General features: G+C 54.2%; 6 protein-coding genes across 6 annotated transcripts; 1 reads left to right on the top strand and 5 right to left on the bottom strand.

Annotated features, from left to right (window-relative positions):
- Window positions 1-378: 378 nt before the first annotated feature.
- On the top strand, window positions 379-4,366 carry NCS54_00533600 (Hypothetical protein; the record flags this gene model as incomplete). Its single annotated transcript, XM_053150847.1, has 5 exons — window positions 379-397; window positions 458-609; window positions 678-3,586; window positions 3,639-4,278; window positions 4,337-4,366. 5 exons carry the CDS (start codon window positions 379-381, stop codon window positions 4,364-4,366), a joined length of 3,750 nt encoding a protein of 1,249 aa, XP_053006822.1.
- A 578-nt stretch (window positions 4,367-4,944) lies between these two features.
- On the bottom strand, window positions 4,945-7,203 carry NCS54_00533500 (Hypothetical protein; the record flags this gene model as incomplete). Its single annotated transcript, XM_053150846.1, has 1 exon — window positions 4,945-7,203. The coding sequence occupies one exon, from the start codon at window positions 7,201-7,203 to the stop codon at window positions 4,945-4,947; it is 2,259 nt and encodes a 752-aa protein (XP_053006821.1).
- A 447-nt stretch (window positions 7,204-7,650) lies between these two features.
- NCS54_00533400 (HIT-type domain-containing protein) lies at window positions 7,651-8,943 on the bottom strand (the record flags this gene model as incomplete). The annotated part of the gene is made up of 1 exon (XM_053150845.1): window positions 7,651-8,943. One exon carries the CDS (start codon window positions 8,941-8,943, stop codon window positions 7,651-7,653), a length of 1,293 nt encoding a protein of 430 aa, XP_053006820.1.
- Window positions 8,944-9,644: 701 nt separating this feature from the next.
- Window positions 9,645-12,383, bottom strand: NCS54_00533300 (UDENN domain-containing protein; the record flags this gene model as incomplete). The annotated part of the gene is made up of 2 exons (XM_053150844.1): window positions 9,645-11,927; window positions 11,991-12,383. The coding sequence occupies 2 exons, from the start codon at window positions 12,381-12,383 to the stop codon at window positions 9,645-9,647; spliced, it is 2,676 nt and encodes an 891-aa protein (XP_053006819.1).
- A 5,847-nt stretch (window positions 12,384-18,230) lies between these two features.
- Window positions 18,231-18,968, bottom strand: NCS54_00533200 (Hypothetical protein; the record flags this gene model as incomplete). The annotated part of the gene is made up of 1 exon (XM_053150843.1): window positions 18,231-18,968. The coding sequence occupies exon 1, from the start codon at window positions 18,870-18,872 to the stop codon at window positions 18,231-18,233; it is 642 nt and encodes a 213-aa protein (XP_053006818.1). The 5' UTR covers window positions 18,873-18,968.
- Window positions 18,969-20,977: 2,009 nt separating this feature from the next.
- NCS54_00533100 (Hypothetical protein) lies at window positions 20,978-21,591 on the bottom strand (the record flags this gene model as incomplete). The annotated part of the gene is made up of 2 exons (XM_053150842.1): window positions 20,978-21,469; window positions 21,535-21,591. 2 exons carry the CDS (start codon window positions 21,589-21,591, stop codon window positions 20,978-20,980), a joined length of 549 nt encoding a protein of 182 aa, XP_053006817.1.
- Window positions 21,592-22,417: the final 826 nt, after the last annotated feature.

Below are 22,417 nucleotides of genomic sequence, written 5' to 3'. Positions count from 1 at the left end.
GGAGCTCCAGCCTCTGGCCGCCGTTCTGCAGCCCCCCCTGCCCGTCCCGCCCCTAGCTCCTGGTTGGCTCATTTGCTTGCCCGAGGTGACAACCTTGGAACACCAAACCAACCCCCCCCAAAATGGTCCAAACACCGGGCTGACGATCTCCATCTTGATACCAGACCTCATCTCATAGCCCTTCAAACTATCCAACCTGCCTTTCTGCCTTATCAGGCCCGGCTCGTCTCCGAAGCTATCCGGACCTTCCTATCGCCCCAGCTGATTCACACTGCTACACAGCAAGCTTCGAATCGCTAATCTTCCCCCCTTTGACGCCTCGTGCCTCCATCGTCCGTCTTTTCCGTCTCGAGCTCCGCGTAGCTCGTATGCGCGACAATGGCGGCCGATGACACTGGTACTTGAATCCTTCCTCGTGATCGCCTCGTCATCTGTCGAAATGCTGACTTCCTGACAGCTGCGCCGAACCTGAACCTCTCCCCCGAAGAGAAGCGAACATATGGCCAACTCTTCCGACAAGCTGATTCCGACAGCGTTGGCGTCGTCGTTGGCGAGATCGCCGTCAAGTTTTTCCACAAGACTGGTCTAGACTCTCGTATCCTGGGTGAGGTATGTCTGCGATCTCCGCGTCTCGCTGCCCGCCCGACGTTCCGCTAAATGTTTAACTCTCGTGATAGATCTGGCAGATTGCGGATAAGGAGAATCGGGGTTTCCTCACACCAGCTGGCTTCGGCATCGCCCTACGACTCATCGGACACGCCCAGGCCGGCCGCGAACCTACTCCCGAGATCGCTCTCCAACAAGCTCCTCTTCCTCGATTCGATGGCTTCGTCCCGCAAGCCGGCCCTGCTGGAGGCATTCCCCCTCCTCCGCCCGTGCCTGTGAGCTCGCCTCCTCCTCCAGCTGCCCTCCAGGCCCAGACGACCGGCGGACCGATCCGCATCCCTCCCTTGACTCCCGAGAAGGTGGCACAGTATACTGGTCTCTTTGAGCGCCAATCTCTCCAGGCTGGTGGCCAGTTGCCAGGTGACCAGGCCAAGTCCATCTTTGAGAAGTCCGGGCTTCCCAATGAGGTGCTGGGTAGGATATGGCAGCTCGCTGATACCGAGCAACGCGGCGCTCTCGTGCTCACCGAGTTTATCATTGCTATGCACCTGCTCACCTCGATGAAGACGGGTGCTCTTCGATCTCTCCCCAACATCCTCCCAGCTGGTCTCTACGAAGCTGCCTCGCGCCGTGGCCCCTCACGCCAGTCGTCCTCCGGACCCGGCATCTCCGCCATCCCCCGACAACTGAGTGGAACTGCTCAAGTGCGCGCAAACAGCCCTCTCGGACGTCCTCCCCTCTCTCCCCAGGGTACGAGTGCGGGTGCAAGTGATTGGGCCGTGACTCCCGCCGACAAGGCCCGATTCGATCAGTTGTATGCCGACCTCGACAAGACGAACAAGGGCTTTATTACTGGAGAGGAGGCTGTTACCTTCTTTAGCCAGTCCAATCTTCCCGAGGATTCCCTGGCTCAGATCTGGGACCTGGCAGACACAAACTCGCAGGGACAGCTCACGCGCGACCAGTTTGCAGTCGCCATGTACCTCATCCGACAACAGAGGACTGGCCGTGGGCCCCTGCCTACCACTCTACCAGCTAATCTGGTCCCCCCTAGCCTTCGCGCCCAAGTTCGTCCACCAACTGCCACATCTGCTTTCGACCCTCCTCCTCCTCCCGTGGTGGCCCAGCCACCACCTCCTCAGCCCAAGTCAGCTCTCGATGACCTCTTCGGCCTCGATTCGACCTCCCCGAGCCCTGCTCCGGCTCCAGCCCAGGCTCCTATGTCAACTGGGGGATCCAATGCCAACGATCCGTTCGGTACCGGCTCTAACGTGCTGACACCGTCCTCTCCTCTCAAGCCATCTCTCACTGGCACTGGAAGCTCGACCTTTAAGCCATTTGTGCCTTCATCTTCGTTTGGCAGAGGTCTGACGCAACAGCCTACAGGAGGCTCGGCTGGTTCTGGTTCAGGTTCAAAGCCTTCGATGCCCTCCGCATCCGAGGATCTCCTGGCAGACAATGACCCAGAGGCTAGCAAGATTTCTGGAGAGACCACCGAGCTTGCGAACCTCTCGAACCAGATCTCATCACTGTCCAAGCAGATGCAAGATGTCCAGGGCAAGAGGACAACAACTCAGAACGAGCTGAACCAAGCCACTGCTCAAAAGGCGAACTTTGAGCAGCGACTTGCTCAGCTGCGCACCGCGTACGAGAAGGAGGCGCAAGATACCCGTGCCCTCGAGGAGCAGCTCAACACGGCTCGCAAGGAGACGTCGAAGCTGCAGGCCGAGTGTATGACCCTCGAGGGGACTTACCGCGATATCCAGACTCAGCACCAGCAGGTTACAGCAGCTCTCCAGGCCGATCAGCAGGAGAACACCAACCTCAGGGAGCGTATCCGGGTTGTCAATGGAGAGATTGCTCAGCTCAAGCCCCAGATCGAGAAGCTCAAGTCTGACGCCCGTCAGCAAAAGGGACTGGTTGCCATCAACAAGAAGCAGCTGTCCACCACTGAAGGCGAGCGCGACAAGCTCAAGGCAGAGGCTGAGGATCTCACTAAGAGCATCGAGGAGCTGCGTCAAGCCAACACGGGCTCCCCTGCGTCGGCTCCGGCCCAGATCGCCAGCCCAGCGGCATCTACTTCTAGTGCCAACAACCCCTTCTTCCGCCGGACGGCAAGCACTGATATCATGGGTGCATTTGCTTCTCCTCCCGCCAAGAACGTCTCTGACAAGTCTTTTGACGATGTCTTTGGCCCGTTCCCACCTAGCGCTTCTGGCACTCCTCCTCCTCCTCAGACTTCGTTCAAGCCCCAGCATACTGGTGCCTCGACCGCCAGTGTTGGATCGTACAACACCCCCCCTGCTTCGTCTCCTGTCATGAATCGTCAGCCTACTCTGGCTGTCGACCCTCCCGCGCCCCCGGAGTCGAGACAGATCAGCTCTAGCTTCCTGCCCTTCATTGACCATACCGAATCCCTCTCATCTTCTCGTCAGGTGTCACCCCCTGCTTCCCGTATCGATGACCCTCTCCATGGCTCGGCTACCCCTATTCCTGGCGATCTGAAGGCATCCGATAGTGTTGGCAGCGTGCCGGGAGCTTTCCCCGGCGACGAGACTGACAGTGTCGAGCGTAAGGGAACTCCATCTGCCCCCGCTGATGCGGCTCGTGAGCCCGCCAACGAGAGCGCACCAAAGGCCGCGGATCCTTTCGGTGGCGCGGATGAGGCCAAGGCCAAGGCTGACTTTGAGAACGCCTTTGCCGCCTTTACAACTGCGAAGAACCAAACCAAGCCTGCACAGGAGACCAACAAGTCGACCTCTGCTTTCGATTCCGAGTTCCCTCCTATCTCGGAGCTTGAGCGTGATGATGATTCGGACTCTAGCAGCGATCAGGGCGGCTTCGAGGATGACTTTGCACCTGCATCGCCTCCTAGCAAGCGATTTGGGGACAAGCCTGCGAGCGGAGAATCGTCTGGTGGTGCTCCCCTGGGCCCAACTCCAGCCCCGGAGACTGCCTCTCCTGAGACCAAGATGGCGAGGTAAGGCATTCAACTAGCTAACCCCATGTTTACAGGCGCTAACATCGATCAGCCCTGAGCTTCCATCGTCACCCGCGACAGTGACCGAGACCAAGGCCCAGAACTCATCTGTCGACGACATCTTCGGCACGAGTGCGACAGGACCTGCCCCTGCCTCGAAGCAGGCGGCCCCGTCCAACCCTCCTCCGGCCAAGAGCGGCTTTGAGGATCTGGAAGACGAGTTTGAGGGCCTGGAGGATGCCAAGGAAGGCTCCGGAGAGGAAGATTTCGCCAACATCTCTCGCTCAGGTCTGGACGACTTTAACCCCGTTTTCGACAGCAGTCCGCCCGGTAGCCAGACTAAGACCGAGTCTACCGCGTTCGGCAACGAGAGCTTCGACTTTATCTCTGCCAGCCAGGCTGGTCCAGCCCAACCCCCTGCGGGTGGCCAGCAGAAGCCCCCTGAGGCTCATGACTGGGATGCCATCTTCTCTGGTCTCGAGTCGCCTAGCGCTGCTGCTGCGACCCCCGCTACTGCTCCTGCTGCTGACAAGCCAGCTGGCGGTGATGCCTCCTCTCGTCCTGGTCAGCAGCCCCTGAACCGCACAGAGTCTGAGCAAGACGACCCCATCCTCAAGAGCCTGACGGGCATGGGTTACCAGCGCACCGATGCTCTGGCTGCCTTGGAGAAGTTTGACTACGACCTGGACAAGGTATGTTTTGCAAGATAATCAGATCGCGAATGTATCATAGAGGCTAACTCGTCAATAGGCCGCAAACTACCTGGCTAGCCGGTCATAATAATCAGCAACCATCGGGTCGAATTGGAGGGTGTCCGTTTATTGGAGGGAAGGCTTTAATAACAACCGCAAACAACAGCTACCACTGCTACATATCGTGTTTCCTTTTCATTGTCCCCTTGTCTCCATCATCATCACCATCACCATCATCGTCATCATCCTCATGATCCTCTCTTGTTGAATAACTAGTTCCTTGTCGGGCAGCGAAAGCTTTTTTTTTCTTCTTCTTTTCCGTCGTTCTCGTCTTCATCTCATCGTCACGGGGGGTTAGTTCTTGTTCTCCTTGCTATGGGTAATAGGTTCCCCATTTTGTAGATCATGATAATTCCTTGTTGCGTTGACTGTTTCAGTCCGAGTCTTGTCTTGGTGTGTATGTTGCATGTGAGAATGTTGAAGTGAGGAGTCACTATGTGTAAATGAAGCAGTTGAAAGGGTGTACAGAGATTTCTTATCAAAACACATCTCATCGCTAAAGGTGGCACAAATCATGCCCGTCATACAACATGCTCTACATGTCCATTTTCCGTCTTTTCCCATCACATATGCATATATATATATATATAGTATCCTTCTTCCCGCTTACTTGACTCTGCTCATGATGGTCTCTGCGCCACGCTCAACCGTAATATTCGCAGCCTTGTTCTTGACAGCAGTAGCCATACCCCTTTCAAAGTCGTCCCTCGTCCTCAGCACGGCCTCGACCCACGAAGGGTTGAGATCCCAGTAAGCCATCTTGAAGGTTGCGTACGTTTCCACGACGGAGTCGCGGTCGCAAGTCAAAAGACGCAGGAAGTGCTCAGTGACGCGCCACGTCTCCTTGATGGAGGCTCCAATATCCGGCGACGGCAGGCTGCCAAACAACTCAAAAGCGGTGGCGATGTCGTTGAAGAGCTTGTCCTGGAAGGGGTCGGTGCGGCGGAACTTGGCGCCCTTGTTGCGGACGGCGCTGAGGTAGCGGACGAGCAGCTCCTCGGCAAAGATCTCGACAAAGATGTCGACGAGCGAGTGGTGGAGGACCTGGCGATAGTCGTTGACGTACTCCTCAAACGTCACCACCATCTGCTTCATGGCCGTGCTCGTGTACCACTTGGGGGTGAAGAAGTCGGGCATGACGGCGCCAAAGTCGACCGAGAAGATGAGCTGGGCGAAGCGGTTGATGCACCACGTGCTGAAGTCGACGTAGCCGTCACGTAGGGTGTTGACCTCGGTCTCGATGCGTTCTAGATAGGCTGGGGTGACGTGTTGCTCGACGAGGCGACGGAAGCTTGATAGATAGGCCAGGCGGTTCTCCTCCTCGTTGTCGTCGATACAGGCGATTTGATCGTTGGCTGTAGCAACAAGCCAGTCCTGTAGAGCCTGGAAGCCCTCGAGATCAGGCACTCTACCCTCCTCGTATCTCGTAGCTTCAGCATCGAGCATGGTCTGCCACGACTGCTGACGAGACCGTAGACGTGCAAACATGGCATCGATTACACCCTCCACCACATCAGCACGCTGCGAGTTGGCAGCAGCGTCCACCTGCTCGCGAAGCATCCTCCAGAGGGCCACCAGGTTCTTTGTCCGGAAGTAGCCATACTCGTCCTGGTCCAGGTTGGAGCCCTCGACGTTGCGCTCGGCCAGGTCGCGCTGCTCCTGCGCAAAGATACGCTCGATCCACTCGTCCAGGAACTTGATGATGAGCTCGCGAAAGTCGCGGACAAGCTCCGCCTCGCGGTTGTCCACCACATGCGGCACCAGCTCTTCCTGACGTAGTCCCAGCTTGGCCATCTTGCGATAGTACTTTTCTGGGAATCCCACAATCTCGAGCGTGTGCGCCGATGAAGCCTCGTTGCCGTCCACCATGCCTATCAAAAAGTCGTGCATAAGCTGGTGGTAGACATCGGCGTACGTCTTGACAATGTGCCACTTCTTGGGCATCAGGTGAGACATTCCCACCTTGACCACATTCAGGTCATTGAAATACCACTTCATAATCTTCTCCAGCTTGCTCGGGTCCTCGAGGAACTCCTCCTTGGCGCCGTCAAACTGCTGCTCGGCGCTGAGCCGGATCGCCTGGATGAACTTGTCCTTGTAGCCGCGCACCTTCTTGGCGCCGTCGGTGATGCTCTGGAACCGCGTCGCCATCTCCTTGTGGTCCTTGAGCGCCTCCTGCAGCGCCAGCACCCGCTGGTCGCTCTTCTCCTCGGCCTCCATCACTATGGCGAACCTCACCACGAGACCGTTGTTGTCCTGCACCACCAGGTTGATGAGGTTGAGGGCGATGATGCCGACGTGCTCGTCGAACCAGTCAATAGTATCGTCGAGCCGCGCAAAGTAGTCGGCCAGCGTCGACTGGAGGCTCGTGTCCTCGGCCCTCTGTATCTGTTCCATGGCGTCGTCTCGGATGTTGCGAAGCTGCGTGAGCTCGTAGTGGCACGGCAGCAGGTTGGGCATGTTGTCACCGTCCTCGTCATCCTCGCGCAGCATCTGCTCCACGACAGACAACCGGTCGTTAAAGGTCTCGAGGTTGCGTCGCATCGTCTCGACGGCGCCAAAGTTGCGGTGGGCCTGCGACACGAGGTTGATGCTGGCAAAGTCCTTGATCATGTTCTGGGACTCGGAGCACAGCTTGTCAATCTTCATCATCTCCTCCTTGATCATCTGCACCGTCTTCTGCCCGTCCGTCAGGCCCGTCATGCCCGACTGGGTCGTCTCGAGCTGCTCGCGCAGCCCGCTGCGCAGCTGCCCATCGACGGCGCCCTTTTTGCGCGAGAACTCGAGCTTGAGCGCCGGGATCTTGTCTAGATCCTCCGGGTGCCGTAGCAGCTCCGAGAGCTTAGGCGCCGGTGTGTCGTCCATTGTGGTGGCGGATCGTGAACCATGCGAAGGGGGGCGGACACGCCAATCAAACCATGATGCGTGGGGGACTCAGATGTCGTCGTTCGGCTGTGGGAGGGGTCTTATCGTTGGACGGTTGATGCTGTAGAGTTGAATCTATTGTGCTAGGAGTTGAAGCGAGTGTAGGTGGTTAGGTAGGGAATGTGTGCGGCTGGGTGGTATGTCGAGTCGCGGGGAGCTACGTACTCGGTACCTGAGCTAAAGTGAGGTCCATGATGTGGCTGACGCAGCGGTCCAAGCACAGCCACTCCACTCACTGGCTCAACACCACGAGATCATCACCAACACAAGCACTAAAGATATTCACTTGTTTTATTATTACTTGCTCAATGTCTCTATTTGTTCAAATTTTGGGTATCTTCATGATATTATACACATATTTCAGCTCAATTGGCCAAGATTCACCCTTTAATCATCGCTGTCGCTCCCCGAGCTACTCGTATCATCATCGTCGTCCTCATCATCCTCTTCACCCAAGCTCTGCTCCGCAATTACGTCGCCTGCCTCGAGTGCAATTCCTCTAGATCCTGACTCATCAATTCCGTCCATCTCATCGTCGCTTCTGACCTCTCCTTCCTCCACCTCCTTCCCACCCTGTCTCCTCTTCTTGTTCGGTTTATTAGGCCCCTTCTTCCCAGGGGGGTTCTTCCTCTTGTTGCCTCCTGGTGGTGGTATCGTGTCTTTGGGACCCAGCACGAAGCCTGTGGGTAGAGGCTGGTCCTCTTTGAGCACGCAGATAGTTGGAAACTCGAGTACGCGCGTGTTGCTGAGGATATCGCGAAGGCATCCTTCTACCTCGAGCTTTGTCCAGACATTAGGCTGGTCTGACCGTGATCGTGGCTTGGCAAGGAAGTATTGGAATCGCTGTTTTTGAGCCTGGAGTTCTTCCGATGGCCACATAACGGGATCAGTGTCGTGATGGGTTGACCATGAGCTCGTAAAAGGGTCTTGCAGCGCGAATGACCCTGGAGACCATGTCGCACGGGAGGGGTCCTGCGATTGCCCATCCTGGCCCGCTCGCAATGGCCTCTTTACCAGCGGGCCATTCGCTTTCTGCTGCTCCTCTAACGCCGTGTGGTATGCCTGGAATAGCGGCACATCATCCATCACTTTGGAAAGAATGCGCGTCTTCTTCGGTTCTTCGTCTTCAACGCCCTCAAATGTCATCCACTCGACCTGCCAATTGATGCGGCCAGTCCGTCGATTGAGTGTCGTATGGTTCTCCTTCTGCCTCGCCATCCCCATTGGAGCGCACATAATGTTGATGTTCAGCTTCTTCAACCTCTGCGCCAGGAATCGCTCAAAAACACGCCCCTTGGCTTCGCGCAGGACTCGTGTCACGAGCACCTTGCGCTTGCGCCCATCTCGACCCGGCTTCCACTTGACCTCCTGGACCGTCAACGGTCGCAGTTCCTCCTCTTGAACCAGAGAGCGCTCTTCGACAAGGAGCTTCTCAGCGCGTTCGACGGACCGTTCGATACCGTGCAGAAAGTTGTAATCGTGGTCGACACCGGCGGGTGTGCGGAGCTTCGAAGGAGGGATGTAGGCTGTTGCGTCGCGTTCGCCTGTGCATTCTGACCACGCCTTGTGCTTCTTGATGCATGCGAGAGAGCACGTTCGGATGCTGCATCGTGGGCATTTGTATTTCGGAGTTGAAACGTGGCAAATGGCGCACAAAGAGGTCAACAAAGGATCAGCCATTGTGTGACACGGACACGGGACGAAAGAGGTTGGACGAGATGTTGATGGAAGGAAGATGGCTTTGCGACGATGCCACTAACAGAGGTCTACTTTCCAAACTTTTTTGTGGATCCCGAGATCCATCCAATGGCTTATCTTATCAGACAGAGTTGTTCAGACATGGTGACTTCCATCCTAGGTACGCTACATTCGCAGAAATATCAAACATCACATGACCAATGGAATCAAGACTTCATTGTTATTGTTGAGAAATTCTTTTCATTGTTTGGTTGCTCTTCAAGCCAGGCAAAGGAGCGACGTGAATTGAAACACCTCCGCTTCCATCTCAGGATAATACTCTAGCAAAATGTGAAAGAACCGCCAGGCTTGACGCGAGTACATGAGCGAGCCCGCCCACCAAATGACTAAAAAACAACAACGGAATGGTTATATCGAGAAAAACAAAAGGGATGACATCCAACGCCATAGTCCGCAGATTTTGATCCAAGCCAACCGCCTAAAGCAAATAGGTAAATAAATAAGTAGATCAATAAAGAAATGCTAAGAAATTGGCAGCACTTGGGTGACGTGCGTGCAAAACATGACCGTCATGGCCGCTTCAACAGCCATCACGTTGCAATCAAGAAAGGCTTGCCGCTGCCGGCTTCACTTCATCAGGAATGACGTGCAATCTAACAAGGCTCAGACGCTGTCTGAGACACCTAGCGCGTGCCACCAAGAGCGCTGATCCTGGCCCCCGAGGGCCTGTGCATCAGGGACTCGGGGTGCTTGGAGACGACTCCTGTCTCGTGGGTGACGCTTCCCGTGTTGCTTCGGCTTTCTTCGAAGTCCTCTTCGTCATCCTCAACAATCTTGGTGGGGATTTCGTCCCGAAGGTTATACTGTTGGGACGCTCGCTCCGGAGTCGTAGCCGTAGAGGCAAAGGACATGGCTGTGCTGCTCCGGTTGGGAATGAGATCCGGGGTGGGAGGGATACTGGACGCCCTTCCCGACGGCTGGAGAAGGGAGTCATCCCCTGTTTCGGACGTGGCGGCGGAGTGGCCGTCATCGCTCTGGGTGGTAGAGAGGCTAGAATTCCTTCTACTACTACTCCCTAACTCCGCGTCGTGTGCTAACTGGAGACCCTCAACAGCAGCTTGGCACTGCTCGGCAATGTTGCGCACAATGTGCGCGATGGCGTCAGTCTTGTCCTTGAGGTGACGGTCTGCCACGTCAGAGAAGCTGGAGGCAGAGTATCGCTTGGATCGAGGGGCGGGGCTAACAGACAGGCGGTTGGGCTCGCCCTCCTCATCTTCAGCCTCGTCATAGCCCTCCTCAATCTCCTGAGCCAGGTCATCCGGCTTGGTGAGAGACTGGATGAGATGCTCCATGTGGTGGCTCTGACCACCAATGAGACTGCGGAGGTGCAGGACAACCCGACGAGCCTCATCGCGCTGTCGGAGGATGGTGACGTTGGTGTGCTGGAGCTGAGACAGCTCCTTCTTGTTTCGCTTGCGCTCACGCTCAAGCTCCTCAGCAATCTCTTGCTGGAGGACAAGGGCCTCGAGAGCATCGTCACGCTGCTTCTCAGTACCAGTAAGACGGACAGACAGGCGGGCATTGTCGTCCTTCTGCTGGTCAATGAGGCCGGCAAGACGGCGGTTCTCCCTCTTGTGGTTCTCAATCTTGACCTTGAGATCCTGGGTCTCCTTGGTGAGCTGCTCAGCAAAGGCCTGGAACTTGAGGAACTGCTGCTTCCAGCTCTCAAGCTCCTCCACCAGGTAGTTGTTGCGCTTAGTGACCTTGTTGAGCTCAGTGTCCATGCGACCCTTGAGGTTGATAAAGTCCTGCCAGGCCTCGAGAGCATCTCGGGAGTACTGGTTCCTCTCACGGACAATCTCGTTGAGATGGCGCATCGAAACCTTGGTCATGAGGGGCTTCTTAACGGAGCCACCAAACACGGCCTTAAGGCCAGTGTTGCGACCAAGCTTCTCGCAGACATGGTCCATGACAGCCATGACCGCATCCTGGTTCCACCACTCAGGGTCCTGGATGGACTCGACCTCGCCGCGCATGACGATGATCTGGCCAGCAGGGACAAGCTTGCCGCCACCATAGGCGGATCGAAGGTGCTGAGGAACACCGGAAGGAGTGACGTCGCCGTTCAGAGCCTGTGTGAGTCGGGTGACGAACTTGTTGCGCTGACCGGGAGTCAGAGCAGTAGGTGGGCTAGAAGTCAGAACAAAGTTGCGATCAAGGTCAACAACCAGGGCATCGGTGGGTGCCGTGAAGAGAGAGCGGCACTCAACAGTGATACCAAGGATGTAGGGACCAGGCTCCTGAACAAGCTCCTTGGCATGACGGGCGTGGACAACGGGAACGTAGAGACCGCTCCACTCGTAAACTCGGACGCAGTATCGAACAGTCTCGGCGGCCATTGTGAGCATGGCAGGGTAGTGGCTGACGAAGATGATTCGGCGAGTGGGAGAGATAGCAGCCTCAATGACACCCACAATGTTGGGAATCGACAGACAGTTGAACAGGGGCCACATGGCGAAGTTCTGGAACCCTGTGGGAGAAGAAGGGAACTGGTAGCAGAGAGCATAATCCTTCATGTCGATGCGCACAAGATCGTTGAGGCGCGGAGCTGGGAAGCTCAGGATGCGCGAGACCTCCTCGGCATGGAACAGATTGGTGGCCTTATTCCAGTGAATCCACATGCCTCGAAGATAGTCTCCAAGGAGGTTGTAGAGAGGATAGCGCGACAGGAAAGACAAGCAGTACGGGATCCAGTAGGTCTCATCAGGGTTGTCGTAGTAGTCGCTCTCGGTCCGCTTGCGAAGGTCGCGGATGGTCTCGGCTCTCTTCTCATCGGCTCGCGACCACACTCGGAGGCAGATTCCGTAGAGTGTGTGAGAAGAATCTTGCTGAAGAACGAAGGCGTGATGAACGCAGTGAGGCTGGCTTCGGCCTGTGCAAATCTCGACATCGTGAGGGAAGCAGGCCTATTGAACAGGGAGTTCATGGTTAGCAAATATGGTTTCCAAGCGGGAGCTGGAACTACGTACCCTCATAGCGGCATGCAGAGCACGCGCAATTTCATTATCCTGCTCAAGGCGCGGGCTGCTACCCAAAATCTCTGGTAGCCAGAACTGGCCGACAGCACCCTTCATGTGGCCGATCTTGCCCTGTGCGGGCGCGGGAGCCTTGACCCATTGAGAGGGCTCGCGACCAACACCGCAGACCATGTAGGCATGAGTGAGAGTCTTGGGAGTGCGCTGCTGGGGCTTCATGTTGAGAGTGGAGGGAATAGGCTGCGTAATGCGCGAGTGCAGCGAGGATGTCCGGCTGGGAATCAGGAGGTTCTGATCAGCGCCCTGGTCGCGGGTGCTGGGCCTGCCATCGCGGTCGCTAGTCCGAGGCCGGGTAAAGGAGGGATGGGTGCTCAGGGAGGGAGGCATGGCTGTGACTGAGAGGATCGAGACCTCGTTTTTCGCGGTCGGTTCGGGTTAAAAAATCGACGTCGTCGTAGTCGAGGAGAAATGAACTGCTGATGAATGTGCAGTTCTCTCGTATGCAGCTGACTGACTTGCTGGCTTGGTCAGGTCAGTTCCTCCGTTTCCGTTGATGTACCCGTTTGCGTCTTCCTGGGTGGTGGAGATCCTATGCTCTCGCTCGAGGCTTCGCTCCTCTCTCAAGGTGTCATTCAAGACGCGACTCAACCGGCCTTGAAGGAGTGGGCAAGGGAAGAGAAGAGGGAGGGACAAAGAGTCAAAGTTAAGAATGAGGGGAAGAAGAAAGAAGAAGGAATAAAGTGAAGGGGGAAGACTGAAGAGAAGGTGGAAAGCGTCAAGTTTGGGGGGCAGAGTGGAGAAGTAGAGGTAGAGCAGCAGTACCTAGCAAGGCAGCACCTGGTAGGAGCCAAAAGGAAGCAACCAAGCGAGACAAGCTGCAACGCCAGTCAAGGAAGGAATGGAGAAAAGGCACCACCAATTCTGCAGCTCCAAGAGAAAGTACGTACCCTTTCAGTTGAGAAGATACCTGTAGATACTCCAGTGAGCGCCAGAGGGACAGGCTCGGCGGGCGAAAAGGTGAGACGGACGGCGGGATACGCAGAAAAAGGAAGGATGGGGCCAGGGGCCTTGTTCCCTGCTTCTCTGGGCTCGAGCTGGGATCTTGGCCTCCTCACTGGGCCGGCTTGCTTGGTCACGGCCGGGGAATTATTAGGGGGAGGAGTTGGGTGGTCACAGACAGAGTACGGATAGAGTATCAAACAGCTGAATTGACTGGGTGGATTGTACGAGATGTCAACCTCGGTCAGTGAATTAGGAAGAAGCTATCCATCATGTTCTCTCAACGAGGGGAAGCCCAGACTATTGGTACAACAGAATCAACCCTCGCAGCACAGCACAACCGAACCGTGAGGAACCTGATTGACCGGAGAGAAGAAGCCCAGGCGACCCAACGTAAGGGATCGGCTGCGCAGGTACCTACATTAGGGGCTTGATGAGGAGCTACCGGACCCATGCCTCCTCCAAGGGGAGGGGCCGGGATACCGGGGGCCATCAGGGGCACACTGCACGCTTGTGCAGGGGTCATGGGCCCTGGGTCTTGGGTACGGGAGGTACATGGCTTGCTTGCGGCGGCGACGGCGGCGGAATTGATGGACGCTACGCTCCCAGTGCTTGAAGTGGACGTGATGGATGGGGTGGGATGGCTTGTCCTAGGCTGGCTGGAATGGGCTTTTGTTTTGGACGCTACTGTAGACGTTGTGAACTAACCGTCTTCGCGTTCGTTGCAGCAAAGAGACCATTAATTAATGCAACCTACCTGGTATGATTGCTTTTTGTTACGCGGGCACAGCCGTACACTAGACACTGAGAGCCAGTTCTTTGTCAGCTCTCTGATGTTGTCAGTCCAGGTCAAACTGGAGCTGCAGGAGGATCCATTGAGTGGAGAGCTGGAGAGTGGGCAAAGGCGGCCACTCCTTTAACTGCCCCAGGCGGTTTTTCAGGGGAAAACTCAAAAGCACTGCATCACTCAAAGGTATCTGGTACAAGGCTACGCCGCAGCTGAACCAGCTCCTTGTTCAGTCTCCAGTACCGTACCCGACGGAAGCCCGCCCGTTGCGTGTTGGGGGCTCCACACTGCCCGTCCATCTATCGCCTTGTGAGTTTCGGCAAAGGGACGGGAGGGAGGGAGGGCATGAATCCACTGTCCTTTCTTCCCTCTGAGTTGTTGGTTGACGGCACGGCTTTGCACAATTCATTGTTTTCCTGCTGCAGAAGCTGTAAACAGGCGGGGAGCCGGTAGAGTCGGCCTCTATTACCGGGGCTACAGCTCAGGTTGCCAGTCAATCTGGTCATCGTTTGCAGGCAGTTTCCAGAGTGACTATCACAGGCAATTGGGATGTTGTTGTTTCTTTGGAGACTACATTCCTCACCGTCTCCAAAAACGAAAGACGGATATGATCTAATAAGTCTCAAAATTCCTTCCATTCTCCGTCTCGATCCCTCTGTTTCTCTCAAGTCTTGTCCTCTGTCTCACTTGTTACCCCCCGTAGCGCGTGGCCACCAACAGGGATCGAGAGTGGCTCTCCACCTGCAGCCTCAACCCATGTTGAGAGCGGGGGGGTCGCTCCCACGTCCGCGAACCCCGGCTTCAGAAGCACGCATGGCTTGGCCAATCGCAGTCGGGGGGAGAGAACTGTGGTCTCCAACGTGGGAAATGATCTGTACCGACGACGCCTTTTTGTGCAAGATGAGGGAGATGGACAAGAGACGAAAAAGCAACACTCGCAATGAGTCTATGGAACCGTTCGTCGTCGGGCGGCGGGCTGCGGCGAGCTGTTACAGAAATATTTCACGCATCTTGGTTGGTGACCAGAACCGGTTTCAGTCAGTCACCAACGACTCGGGTTGGCCGTGGCAAGGTAATGCAAGGAAGGCAAGGAAAAAGAAACAATGAATCTCGGGATATCTCGTACAAGCAAGCACAGACACCGACACAACCTGTCTATCTCCAGCATAGATAGATCACAAGTCAAGTCCCCTCAACCCCTCCATCCATCACACTCCGTTTCCAGCCATCCACCCACCATCAACCGTCCCTCCACACCATCTCGCCCATACTGTCACTGCTATTGTTTCCTGTTCCTGTTGCTCTGCCTGAATTTGGCCTGCTGAAGCTTTGTCCAGACCAGTCTAACGACGGGCGGCATGCCCAGGCGCGGAAACGATCGACAAGGGTCCCCTGGGCCATAGAAACGAAACGGGAAGGCTGCGCGTCCTCTGGCTTCATTCTCTACTCAAGCGAGCAAGTCCGGCTGCTGTGCTAATGGCCGGCTGCGATGTTCTCTCGCGAGGGTACAGGGTGCATGCGGAGTTGCGTGCTGCATGCACTCAAGGCTGTCAGCACGGCATTTCCCACTGTCGATTGCCTGTGCGGATCAGCATTGCACAAGCCAGGCAAGGCAATGGATCTATTTATGTATGTCATTCACAAGTAAGCGGCACAGAGAGGCTACAGCCTCGAGGGTAGGTGATCACGTTTCGAGTTGGGCGCAATTGATTTGATTGATTCATCTGTTGCCTGACTTTGACTTCACATGAGGGGCGCGCCATCCATCAACCCTTAATTAGGAGATGCCATCATAAATCAGATGACAGGCCTGAGCAATACTTCCACGAGTAAGATATGTTACAGATAAAGCGTCATCCCCCAGGGTCCCCAAGTGTCAGTGGAGTGACGGGCAGGAGGCCCAACCGCCATCAGTGGCATCGGCGGCTGCTAATCTTTCATTTATACAACCAATATTCGATCGATATATAGCTGGTACGTAGCACAGGCCCGTCCGAGCATTGTCAAGCCTGACGCCATTTGCTCATGTCTCTCGTGTGTTCAACGTCGACGCCACATGTTCGTGGCGACAACGTTGCAATCCATCCTGGACGGGACGTTTGGCCCCGCGACATTATACAGTCTGTGCATGTCATTAATCCAGGGAAAAGGTTCAGCTAGTCTGACTATTCGTGGCCTGCATTGTCTGGGACTGGGCTGTACATAGGACTGTACTGTACGGAGATGCTTCTCCATTCCCTCGGTACACGAGAGCAAGCCATGGACGCTCCTCTTCCACTGGCGATACGATACACAGCTAAGTGAGCATCTGTGCGTAGTTCATCGAGGCCATCCTATCGGGGCCTCTGCTATCACTTAGCACGAGGCCCACCATCAGTGCTACTCTATGCACTCTGCATCCTCTTCGATTTCCCATCGCCTCGGCGCGTTTCAAGTATGAGATGGCGCCCGTCCGTCACTCATCTATCACAGACGGGTTCCCCCACTTCCTCGCGTCCATCAACAATGACAAACGGCCTTTAACCAACGACTCTCTCTTGTTCTTTTTTGACCTGTCTCGTCGGCCGGTTTATTCACTCACCCAAGACTTTTCCCCCGAGGATGTCAAGGCACAGGGGGGACGCCTCAGTTTCACCAATGTGTGTCCCCCCTGTGTGCTTCCGACGGTGCTCAGATTCGGCAGTCAACCTAACATGTCTGTCGATGAGACCTGTCGTTTGCCTCTGCTCGTATATGCCGTGGTTATGTTGTACATGGCAAGGCCTCATTGCTACTGAAGAAAAACACCGCAGAGGAGAAACTCTCCTCGCGGCCGGCCCTTGCTCTCCCTCTCACGTCCCATGATCCGCGTCTAATCAAACAACCACGTCCATGCCCGGGGTCAACGTCCCATTCTCTGCCCCATTGCGCACATACCCACGCGCACTCCGAGCTCGTAGCACTTCCCTGCCTGTCAAAATCCAAACGCCGAAGAGTTTCCCTTCCCAGTCGCCTTTGGGCTTGTCCTCCCGTCCCTATCTAGAAGCCTCGCTTGGAGCCCTGGACTTTGTCGATCCTCCTTTCGGTACTGCCTCAGGAGTTTGCCCGTCCAAGGCCGAATCGTCATGGCATTTTCCCCACTCCCACCGTCATCACTACTGTCGCTTGCCGGGGATCGTCACCAGTCCCGTGAAGACATCGGGGCTTACTCCCATTTCGACTCTTGCGCCCGTACATTGTTTGGTAATCCCACGTTTGTTTCTCCGGCTTGTCCTTGAAATAGCCATCTGTCAGTGACACGCATATTGTACTAATAGCCTAAATCACCACGAGGTCAATTGTTTCGCGTCTTGCAGATATGCCCCGGCGTTCGCCTACCTATGTACCAACGGCTAACCGCAGTATTGGGACCAGTTGATTTCGGTTCCCCCGATACCAGTATGCGGTACTCTGTCAGCACCTCTTTAGCATCAGGGTCGTTGGGTGGCTTTCCAATGTCATTATGCCCGTCTAGGGTAACATTGTCAATGCTCTCACCGTTCAGTTCAGCACTGGTATTCTCTAGGGCTAACAACCTGGTTATTATTTTATATATCTCGACTGTGATCTTGCGTTCTAGTGCTTATCCATGTGATCTGGAGTGATAAATGAATGCTCATAGATACCTGGGACAAGGTTGCTGTCGATGTTACCCGCATCCAACTTCCTCTCCCATTCCCACCGTTATGGCCAAGTACCATTTGGAGGGATTATAGTAACTTGGCAGCATCTTTATACCAGCAATGGGACATTTAATCACATATACGCGAGAGCAGAGCATTTAACACATGGGTACAAGTATCTTAACCACAAACTCACTCACGATTATGTATGGCAACATGTCGACACTGAGCAGGTTTCTTCCAGGTGGCAGGCCAGGTATAATCTAAACCGCCTCGCCTAACCAATTCGCTGGAAATAAGACCTTGAATGAATCAAGTGATCAACTTGTGCCAATTTCCTGACGAAATGAGGTATGATGACATGCAAATCTTGCACCGAGGTCCCAAACCGTGACACTCAGCGTCTACTCGACCTGGAAAGATAATAACCCATCTCAACTATTGCCAAAATCGGTTGTGAGTTCAGGATACCGTTTCTGGGCGGAATAGAAGAATAGAACAGAACCGGCCAACGACAGTGCCTATGGGAGGACACAGAGTGATTGCGACAGCGAGACAATAGCCACCAGGTAATCAACGCATGCCGAAAGTAATAATGTTTCTATAAACACGAGCGTTAAAAGTCTTTTTGGCCCATAGTTGACGAAAGAAAGCAACAAATACAAACTCCGCAGCGCGGGAGTATACCTTTCGTCCTAAACGCCGCCTATCAAACGAACTCAACCAAACAAACCAAAACAAAGGTCGGGGTATTGTATCTTGTTCAAACCAAACGCCCTCGCACCGAAATGATCCAGCTGCTTCATGCTACAGTTTTAAGTGTGCTCCCTCCACAATCCTATAGACCTTATTCACAGCCTCCTCTATGCTTCCACCAACGTCCAAACTAGCAGTTACGAGGTTGATGTCCTCTAGTCTATGCCGTGTCCCTGAAGGCATAATGATCCGGCTGTGTTTGATCATGCCTCGCGGTATCTCCACGTTGGTAAGCTTGGCTTTGTTGCCCTGAACTCGCCCTGGCCTCGTCAGGCGTTCCTCCAGGGTGCGCTGATCACGGCCGATGTTGATCCAAAACATGGGGATGTCTGTCCCACGGACGATATCAAGGTGCTCATCCAAAACTTTGCGGTCCCCTTCATTGTTCCCCAGACAAGCCGTCATCAACACGACACACCCTCGGTCTATCATCTTTCGGATCTCCTTAAAGATGACCTGGCGCAGTTGCTGCCGTAGGTAGTAGTGGTTTAGACCTCGATCAGGGTATATCTTCTGTGCCGGGTCGATTATGAAGTGATTGTCGATGACCAGTGTATCCTGACCGGCCAGCCTCGACTGCATGTTGCTGAGGATGGTCAGTTTCCCTGTGCCAGGGAAGCCATTTAGGACAACGACTTTGCCCCGAAGGGTGACTCCAGCTGGAGTCACTTTTTCGGTTTTATCAATGGTCATGTTAACTCTTGGAAATTCTCTGTGACGTGTTGTGTGGGTGTCAATAAGACGAGGACTGCTGTCGGTAAGCTTAGAACGTCGGACGCACGAGTTTGAGCAATGGTAATATGATGATGGATAGAACAAAGCATTGCGTCAGAATGAGTGCTGAAGTAGGTAGGCTTTATATGCCCGCAGTAGGTAACAATGAGTCAGAAATGTGCAAACGCCAAAGTCATCTTTCAAATGATGTATCCAAACGTTGCATTTGAACACTACGAAAAACTTAGACGTCACGCGGAAGAAGTGGCAGAAAAGTTAATCAAACTTCAATAGAATAGCCATGAATTTAGAATTTGGTATAGCTCTAGATAATGCCATATCCCCAAACGGCTAGAAACGGCGGTTCGACAACTTGATTGCCTGGTGGAGGTCGTATCGGTCAATCATACTTGTGGACCTATACAACGAGGTAGACTTTTTTCCCCTCTGAATAGTTGTCTTTGTAACTTCTTTGAATGACCGGAGTTTCTTTATTCTTAAAATAAGTACACTTTGTCTATTACCCAACTCACGATATATCTACTCAGTTTTGGTTGTCCCGCCTCGCACACCTCCTCGCCCTTGCCGCCTGCTCTGGTGGGCGAGCTTTTTGTACATGCAGGCTGAATGTTGATTAAGTCTTGCTTTCTTACAGGTTATATGTGAAGTGTTCTTTGATGATACCCTTGATCCTATTCTTCCGCCTTTACCTTGTTATTGAAAGGGCGCCCGAGGATGATTGTGTGGCAGGGAGAGATCTTGACAAACAAAGACAGGGGCTTTGCATATTTCCCTTCACCATACTGGGCCTAAGTCGAAAGAAGAAGGAAGAGAAACCGATTGATACAACTTAACCCATATTCAACATTCAACTCAGAAGCGTGTCACATTGCTGCGAGGCCATCTCCAGGTCCCACCACCTGGATGGCCACAACACCAGAACGGGATCGCTACGCATCAGTAAAGTTGAATCCACGGGTATTCAGATACTCCAATCATTACATGTCACAATATTTCTAGTGGGTGATACCTCCAAGTTAAAAGGGGGGGTAAGCACATTGCGAACTATTCATTTCATCCGTCTAGAGATAACACCAGGCACAGAATATGTAAGAGTAGAGTAAGGGGCCTAATTGCAGCGAATTTCTGACAAGCAAGCAGAAGCCCGCATGTAATCTTTTGCGCCTGAACCTCCGAATTGAGAAGAAAGGCGTCAGGAATTGCCTTGGTACCTCGCTGACCTCGAGCTCCCTGAGAGCGCCGAGGTCGTGTACCAGAATTCCCGGGCTGGAACAAGCCCGCCACCAACGCACGCGCGCTTAAAGACCAACAAAGCGCAGTAGACAGACTTGAAGATGATTATGATGAATATTGAGGTAGATAGTACTAAGTGGTAAGGATATGTCGTAGGTATTGTCTCATGTACTAAAAACCCGTTACTCAGACTGCTCTGGGCTCGCGACATCTCAATCTCACAACATAGACGAGAATAGACAACCAAACGAATACACGCAGCATTCCATTTAAAAGATAAGATAAAAGAAATCTATTAACTCTCGATTTTTAAGTCTTTCCATGTCCGCATCAGTCTGGCAATCTCATCTCCCATCCGTAGTCGACACATCCGAAGTATCATAAACTTGAGAACCAATAGCACGTAATCGTAACATCCATCGTCAACAAACGTCAAGTACTACCCCTGGCGCGTCAGGCTGCACATTTGCGTTCCCAAGTAGGACGCTACCGACCCCTCCCTGGCGTCATGACGAGGACACATGCCTACAGCATTGGAATCGGCGTTATTAGAGTGCTCGGCGGGAGCGATAAAGAACCTTGGGGGATGATTGGCGAAGGACTAGGTGGACAAGACGCAAGAGGAAACCCCGAAAAGATTCAAGTTGTAAATGTGCCAGCTCTTGGAACAACAGGCGGGCCGGCTTTCCACTCTCGTCGCAAGACTGAGAACCCCAGAACGAAACTATAAGAGGAGTACACTGGGAGATTCCTCATGTTTCAGAGGCAAATCCAAAAGAAAAAGGGAAAAGGGAGGGTATAAGCGCGATCAGGCTGCTGACGACCGTTTTCTACTGGTTGATCTTTTCGTTGACAGCGTTGTTTGCCTCGGCCTTCTTCTGGTGCAGGAAGGAGCTGATCCAAGAGAGAGTCTCGTTGCTAACGACAAGCGCAGTGATGACGGCGGCCTTTCCGTGGGCGACGAGGCCTGGTTGCTCGTTCTTCTTGTATTCCGAGCTGTACACCTCAAAGACGTGATCCCGTCCCTCGAGGCCCTTGTGGTAGGGGAGAAGGATGAGGCCCTTGGTATCGTTGTAGAGCTCCTCGGTGGGCTTCATGACAACGGGGAATTTCTCGTCGATGCGGTCGAGGGTCTTGTCGCCGAGGGAGTCGACCTTCTGGACGTAAGGCGAGACATACTGGTAGGGCCTTTGGAACCAGGGGAGAACGGGAGCGGCAAAGGTCTGGTAAGCGGCGTCGCTGAGCTGGATAGACTTCTGTCCGTATTCGTTGGACTTGAAAGTGTGGACGCCGTCGCTAATGACGGGGTAGTTGAGGAGATGCTATCGCGCCTCCATGTTAGTCGCAAAGTCGGAGCATGTGATGTGACAAGACCAATGACACATACCTGGAGGAACGCCGAGTGAGCAGCGCTCACATCACCGTTGACCTGAGGGGAAGACATTGTGATGAGATTGTGTGTATGATGGGCGAGGAGCCGGTATAAGCGGGAACTGATTTATGGTTGGGGAATAGATAAGCCAAATGGGCTGCGTCGATCGAGTCGCGGCAGGTGTCGGACTGATATGACGACAGGGTGACGAAGTACCGCGAGATAGCAAGGGGAACCCTGAGCAAGAGAGGAGGGACAGGCGAGGATGGAAGGGCTTTTAGCTGACAGAAAATGAAGAGGAGATGATGAGAAGACAAGATGCAGCAGTGGGAGGGGTCCAGCGGAGGCTAAAAAGGAGACGAGGGAGAGACAAAACAGCTCCGAGCGGGAGGGCAGTGATATGGATATGTAAGAGGAGGTATGGATGGTGGGACGCCACAAGCAGGCCAGGTTCCGGCCGCGAACGTAGGTAGAGTGTAGGAAGGTAGCAATTAAGTTGATGTCCGTATCAGGGAATTGGGGGTAGAGCAAGGTAAGGGAGGATGTACCTCAACCGCTGGAGATGCCGTCCATTTGGCGTGTAAATGGTAGCTTTTTGCCATCGCGAGCTACCTCACCCACCCAACCCATCCATGGCAGCGTTAGCATGTGCATGCGCATGCGGGTGAGCATGTGCTGGTACTCTAGAGGGTATCGATTCCAGCTATTCTTGGTGGGTGGGGTACCTTTTGGTTCGCATCAGTCTTGTACCTGTGGCTGGTCCCTGGTTCCGTGAGCTGTCTCTCATATGTTCCTGGGGCGTTGTTGAGTCTCCCTTTTGATATGGCATTTGATCCTCATTGCTCTTATTTTTCCGCTGATTGTCTCGAGCTGGTGTTTCAGTCCCTGCTTCTTGCAA

The sequence above is a fragment of the Fusarium falciforme genome, chromosome 4, assembly GCF_026873545.1.
Source record: "Fusarium falciforme chromosome 4, complete sequence".
Lineage (NCBI taxonomy): Eukaryota > Fungi > Ascomycota > Sordariomycetes > Hypocreales > Nectriaceae > Fusarium > Fusarium falciforme.
Note: the sequence above shows the minus strand (reverse complement) of the source record. Positions and strands in the feature narration are given on the sequence as shown.